This window comes from Ictalurus furcatus, chromosome 1 (genome assembly GCF_023375685.1).
Source record: "Ictalurus furcatus strain D&B chromosome 1, Billie_1.0, whole genome shotgun sequence".
NCBI classification, from domain to species: domain Eukaryota; kingdom Metazoa; phylum Chordata; class Actinopteri; order Siluriformes; family Ictaluridae; genus Ictalurus; species Ictalurus furcatus.
In genome coordinates, this window is record NC_071255.1 from 19,851,159 (window position 1) to 19,858,553 (window position 7,395).

The window sequence follows — 7,395 nt, forward strand, 5'->3', positions numbered from 1 at the left end:
GTTTTTAGGTGAACTATTCCTTCACAATATAATCTACTACAAAATATGTACAAGTTACTCAGAAATAAAAACAAAATGTTAAATATATTTACAGTCCATAGTGTTAAAAGGTGCCATGCATTTTCTTTCCATATACAATCACATTACTCATTAGCACAGCTGGATTGCATGCATGAGAAACTGCACTATCCTGGGTTAAATGCTTCGGTGTAATTGTCCTGGAGCTCGCTTCATCTGCCCTTATCAGCGTAACCTGGTGCATACACAGCCAGCACATTATAAAAAAGGATTTTTAAAAAATCATTAAACAAATATAACACACTTATTTTTGTTGATTCTACATAATCTGTGGATTCAGTGTGTCAATATTTAAAATGTAAAAACTTCAAGTTTACCCGTTTAACTCCGTCAAGCCGCCGTATTGAGTCTGGGGGAAAAAAAACCTGACAGACGCTACAGTAACCAATCAAAATCCTCTGGAGGTTTGTACCGCCCACTTTGGAGCTAAAGTCTCTCCTATTTGGAGTTGGCTCCGACCTATCTCAAATTCCTATCTATTCATTAACCCCAGTGTTTATCGTACAGTCCGAAGAAGAAGTCACTTTACTGTTTGTTTGTTTTACTTCTCTCATCGCTTCCTGCATCCTCATCATCGTGATCATGCAAACCTTGAGGTAAGGCGAGAAATCTGCCGTTTCAGGCTAATTTACTGGAACCTGTTGACGCTTGTTTTCTCAAGAATTTATCGTAAAGCAGGAAGGGAGTGGCTCCTAAATGCATGTATCATAGCTGTTCCTCAGTGAGGGTGAATTCATATACTTTTATTCAATAACAAAAGAAAATCCAGATAAATGTATGAAAATCGCTCCCACCAACTCTCCAGGAAACGCAGTTTCACAATTGCTTTTTTATTTATTTATTTCCCACAACAGGAGCTATTTTACACCATGGTCATCTGATGTAAGGTTGGATGGCAAAACTGTAGTGATTACTGGCGCTAATACCGGGATTGGCAAAGAGACTGCCATTGATTTGGCCAAAAGAGGTATAGTTAGATGTATAATGGATCACTGATTTGTAATGTGTGGATTATTACCAGTAAAGTGTCAAGAATATTTATTGAGTCAATTCTGTCTCTGTTTCCAGGTATGCGGGTCATCATAGCCTGCAGAGATATGGAGAAAGCTGATGAAGCTACGAAAGAGATTGCTGAAGTTTCTGGGAATCAGAATGTTGTCTGCAAAAAACTTGACCTGGCCGACTCCAACTCCATTAGAGAATTTGCCCAGAATATCAACAGTGGTAAGACAACTGCACATTTAGATTCATCTGACATACTCAGTATGCAACATGCATATTAAAACAGTTCTGATATACTTAACACAGTTAACTATAAAGCCTCCAGTGATGCAAGGAAGTAAGCGCCATCCCTAAACATTTGCACATTTAATTTATTGCTAAAAACAGATTAAGGTGATCTATTTATTCCCCTAATTGTTCTTGATGAACATACAATAATATTCCAAAAAGCATGTTTTAGGTTCTTATTTTCAAAAGAATTTTGTCTTTTTTTTATATCCATCATTCGATAGCAGAAGTGTTTTTTTTTTTGTTTCGTTTTTTTGCCTTCCTTTCTCTTGTGCAATCCCTTTCTTAGTTGCTGAGTCATACATAGCAACACCTATGTATGACTCAGCAACTAAGAAAGGGATTGCACAAGAGAAAGGAAGGCAAAAAAACACTTCTGCTATCGAATGATGGATATACCTGCGCTCCAGATCTGATATAAACCTGGGGTTTATATATATATATATATATATGTATGTATGTATATGTATATGTAATATATATATATATATATATATATATATATATATATATATATATATATATATATGTATATGTATATATATGTATATGTATGTATGTATGTATGTATGTATATAGTGCTTTTAACAGTGGCAACAATTGTTCCTTAATAACATTAGAAAGAAAACCTTGAGAGGAACTGATACTCAAAAAGTAGAACTAGTCTTCCTGTGGTTGACAACGGATAGTGGGATTACAGTAGGAAGAGTACACGGGTGACTAACAGGATTCAAGTCTTCTCTTACAAGCCCAATTCCAATAAAGTTGGGACGCTGTGTAAAATGTAAATAAAAACAGAATGCAATGATTTGCAAATCTAATAAACCCATATCTTATTCATAACAGAACATAGAAAACATACCATGTTAAAACTGAGGAAATGTACCATTTTAAGAAAAAAATAAGGTAATTTTGTATTTGATGGCTGCGACATGTCTCAAAAGTTGGGACGGGGGACAACAAAAGGCTGAAAAAGTAAGTGTTCCTAAAAAGAAACAGCTGGAGGTTAATTGGCAACAGGTCAGTAACTTGATTGGGTATATAAAGAGTATCTTAGAGAGGCAGAGTCTTTCAGAAGTAAAGATGGGATGGAATCTGGATGGAAGCGTATGCTGCTCTAAAACCTGTATATACCTTGCATTGATGATGCCTCTCCAGATGTGCAACCTGCCCATTCCATAGGCACTAATGCACCCCCATACCATCAGAGATGCAGGCTTTTGAACTGTGCTGATTAAAAAGCTGGATGGTCCCTCTCCTTTTTAGTCCTCTTTAGTTTAGAGGATGTGGTGTCCATGGATTCCAAAAAAGAATTTAAAATTTGGATTTGTCTGACCACAGAACAGTTTTCCACTTTGCAGTTTTCCACTTTCCACAGTCCATTTTAAATGAGCTTTGGCCCAGAGAAGATGTCGGCATTTTAGGATCATATTCACATATGGCTTCTTTTTTGCATGATAGAGCTTTAACCAACATTTGTGGATGGCACAGCAAACTGTGTTCACAGACAATGAGTTCTGGAGGTGTTTCTGAGCCCTTGCAGTGATTTCCATTACAGAATCATGACTGTATTTAATTCAGTGCTTCCTGACGGCCCGAAGATCACGGGCATGCAGTATTGATTTTCACACTTGTCACTTGCACAGCAATTTCTCCAGATTCTATGAATCTTTTGATGATATTATGTACTGTAGATGATGTGATATTCATAGTCTTCACAACTTTCAGTTGAGGATCATTATTCTGAAATTGTTCCACAAATTGTAGACGCGGTTTTTCGCGGAGTGGTGAACCTCTGTCCATCTTTACTTCTGAAAGCCTCTGCCTCTTTATGATCTTTTTATACCAAATCATGTTACTGACCTGTTGTCAATTAACCTCCAGCTGTTTCTTTTCAGTAACACTTACTTTTCCAGCCTTTTGTTGCCCCATCCCTACTTTTTTTTTTTTTTAGATGTGTTGCGGCCATCAAATTCAAAATTACCTTAAATTTCACTGGTATGGTTTTTGGTCTAGTTGTCCTCTTCGAGGGAAGAATTACTACAAATTATGATGAAACATTTCTATCCTGATGGGCGAGGTCTCTTCCGGGATTTCAATTCCTCCATCCACAGGGCACAAGGGCTCACTGAATAGATTGTTGAGTATGAAAATGATGCAGTACTTATTACATTATGGCCTTCACAGTCATCAGATGTCAACCCAACTTAACAACTGTAAGCGATTTTAGGCAGACATGTTAGAGCTCTGAATGTGAAGAGCTCTTCACTACCATCATTAAAACACCAATCGAATGAATAGTTTTGGGAACAATTGTGTTCACTCCTCCAGTACAGTTCTAGAGACGTATTGAATCAATGGCAAATGCATTGAAGCTGGTCTGGCAATGTGTCCAACATCTTACTAAGACACTTTTTTGTTTTTTCTTTGTCACCCATCTGTATCTCTAACCGTTTAGCTAAAAAGGGAGTGCCTGAAGGTAGCACATTCACAACAAACTCTGTTAGGATGGCAGCACCAGCTTCTATGTCCATGAACAACTAGATCTCCACCTTTTAAAATGAACTAACTACCAAAGACTAGAGCAAACAAGTAATGTTTTACCCTAATCTTAACATTTTTAGATTGTGTCTGAAACCAGAGCACCTTGCACTACAGCTCTAAGTATATAGCGAGCACCTTGTGATTAAAGTAACTGTAACAGATCATAATGGTTTACTCAGATACTATGTGGCAAGACTTTTTAGGGTTTTATAATTCAGTAGTAGTATTTTGTAATCAATTTGGAATTCTATTGCGAACTAATGTATAGTGATGTGTAGTGAAGATATGGCTAATAAAGTTAATTATTTAGTTCTCATAAAGCTTCTGACTGCTGCATTTAGGATTAACTGGAACTTGCTTAGGACCTACCGAAACATCTAACTAGAAGACATTACAATGGTTAAACCTAGAGACATTGAACGGATGACCTTACTTGTCTCCATCATGTTAAAATAGTAAATGTTTCTTACGGTAGTACTAGTTTCTTATATAAAATAAGATTATCCTAACTAGTACAATATCCTAACTAGATTATCCTAACTAGTATAATACATACATTTGGGAAGATAAGTATGAAATGCCTGAGAATTTAAAATTAGCTTACAATAACTTGTACCATGATAATTAATCATTTTAAACACTACTAATAACAGAGCTCAGAATATCAACTGATTACCCAATATTCAGGGTATGCTGATCTTTATGGTTACCACTTTATGCAACATGTCACAGGTCTGACGCTTGCAGGCTTTAAGACAATTTCTGTTTTGTGTTCACAGTCTATGTCATGTTACTCAACATAATATTTTTAAAACATAAATTACATAAAGGGCTTAGATTGAATATGATCAGACATAAATATCTTGTTAAATCTTATATTAAATTAAATGTTGTAGCTTGTTTTCTTCCATATCATGACTTACTATTTCTTTCCCAAGAGGAGAAACAACTCAATATCCTGATTAACAATGCTGGAGTGATGGCCTGTCCGTATGGTAAAACAGCAGATGGTTTTGAGATGCAAATCGGAGTCAACCACATGGGCAAGTTTAATGCAAATATATGGTTTTAAGCCTTACTGTTTGGCATAAAATAGCAATTATGTTGACACTCATGACCCAAATGCTTTTGTAGGTCACTTCCTCCTGACATTTCTATTAATTGACCTACTTAAAAGATCAGCTCCAGCTCGGATCGTCACAGTGTCATCCATGGCACATAAGTGGGGGACCATCAATCTGGATGACATTAACAGTGAGAAGAGCTATGATAAATCAAAAGCTTACAGCCAAAGTAAACTAGCCAATGTGCTCTTCACTCGCTGCTTAGCCAAAAAACTACAAGGTGAGTGCCAAGAGATCAGGCAGTTTCGTGGATTTGAATTAGTTTTGGAGCACATGCTAATTTGGCCTGCTCGGCTCAGTCATGTCTGTGTTGTGTCTGACAGGTACGGGAGTGACGACATATGTCCTTCATCCTGGTGTAGTGCAGACAGAACTGTGGAGGCACATGAATCGACCCCAACAGGCAGCCATTTGGTTGATCAAGCCCTTTACCAAGACATCGGTGCAGGGAGCTCAAACCACTATCTACTGTGCAGTAGCTCCTGAGCTGGAGACAAAGAGTGGCAACTATTACAGGTAAGGCTAACACTGGCACAACTTAGGGCTGCAGTATTCGCCATCTCTGTTTGAATTATAAAACTGCAAGTTAGTTGCGGAGTTATTTTTTTTCATGGATTTTGCTTCGGCTCTGCTCCTCTGCGCGGATGAATCTGATGGTTTGACGTGTTCCTATGGGTTGTATATTAGCTCCAATACTTGACAGCAGAGGTGGTGGTGGATATGGTTTTCCTGGAGTAGAAGTGAGTTGCTCTCTCGCTCAAAGCTAGCAGAACATAAGTGCAATTTACTACACACGCCATAGCAAAACAAAAAAACAACAACACAGGAAACTCGATACCTAGCTGAATCAAGTGAACAAGTACGCTAATGTTTGATAGCTACCTATTGAGATACTGAAATGTCTTACCAGTTCAGCAGAAAAAAAACCCATCTCTGCATCAATATTCAATCCCTTCAGATCTCAGAGTTTTCGTGAGCACTCAAAAGCCATGTTGATATTTATTCTCGTTTTTGTATGGGCTCTGTCGTTTTTTGACTGCAGGCTCTCCGCAGTTCGAGGCTTCTTGGTTTTGACAACAGCTGATTCCCCAGATCAATGATTACATTTAGAACTATCCAGACATCTGCTGTACATGACAAGTTTAAATTCTAAGCAACTCTTGTAAGAACAAACTACAAACACACCACCATCCTCAGCACCTGCACACGCGATATAGTAGCCGGCTCTTCTTCTTTCTGTTTACGCATAAAGACGAATGACTTCAAACTGACATTTATAATCATAGTTATAAGCTTACCGTTGCAAATAGGGGTATGGTAAGGAGACAGTTTTGAACACTGATTTTTTTTTACATACTTCCTCAATAATTGATTTTTGCTCATTTTTAACCAAAAAAGTTCTATACTGCAGCTTTAACATAGTATATTTTATGTAGATAATTCCATGGTCATATTTTCATCCTGAGAATGTAAAAGTTATCTCTACAGTGACTTTCTCCTCTCTTTGTTGCAGTGACTGTGCACCTGCAAACTGCTCTAGTGCTGCTATGGATGATGATGTGGCACAGCGACTCTGGGACCTTAGCTGCCAGATGCTCAGGATAACATGGGACTAAATCTGCTGACTGATTGTTGTAAAGCAAATATCTCAGTGTAGTTTCCTAGCAGAGTCTTAAATTGCCCAAGAAATGGCTTGATGGCCATGAATTGATTGCATATATTGACATATTTTCTTTTAAAACAGCTAGTCAGGAAGGGAGTGTGTTGATGGGCTTCTAATGAAATATTATACAAGAGATCCTACAATCCCCCCCATTTTACTGAAGATCTGTATTGTAGGGTCTCTTGTAGAAATTATTTAATTTAATGACATGCTCTTTATAGTTCTGATTGAAATGTATAGACCTTTCAGGATCGAGACCAAAAGTCTGAGACCACTAGTGAAAATGCTTCTGCTTGATAGTATTTTCCAATTTAATGCAAAGGATTTCATTACAAGTGATTTTATAGCAATAACTTGAGTGAAAATAATAAATATTATAACAAATATTTACATGAATTTCAGAGTTTATTAGTATTTGGTGTGTCCCCTTTTTGCTTTAATGACAGTGTGCACTCGAGTTGACACAACTCCACAAGTTAGATCAAATCCATCAGAATGTCATCTGAACATGTACTTCAATGGAACTGATAAGACTCACAGAAAATCTGACCTTTTGTACAAAGCAGTTAGCATGGACAGTATCACAAATTTGCTTCTAACATCTTGGATATTGAATAGTCAAAACATTTCATTTTTTTGTTTTATAATTTTCAAAATGGTAAAAGTTTTTATTTCCAGTTTTAAATAAAAGTTTTG

General features: G+C 37.0%; 1 protein-coding gene across 1 annotated transcript; it reads left to right on the forward strand.

Annotated features, from left to right (window-relative positions):
• The first annotated feature begins 538 nt into the window (after positions 1 to 538).
• Positions 539 to 6,793, forward strand: rdh12l (retinol dehydrogenase 12, like). The gene is made up of 7 exons (XM_053631630.1): positions 539 to 674; positions 933 to 1,045; positions 1,147 to 1,302; positions 4,851 to 4,955; positions 5,047 to 5,256; positions 5,360 to 5,552; positions 6,550 to 6,793. The coding sequence occupies exons 1-7, from the start codon at positions 661 to 663 to the stop codon at positions 6,650 to 6,652; spliced, it is 894 nt and encodes a 297-aa protein (XP_053487605.1). The 5' UTR covers positions 539 to 660; the 3' UTR covers positions 6,653 to 6,793.
• Positions 6,794 to 7,395: the final 602 nt, after the last annotated feature.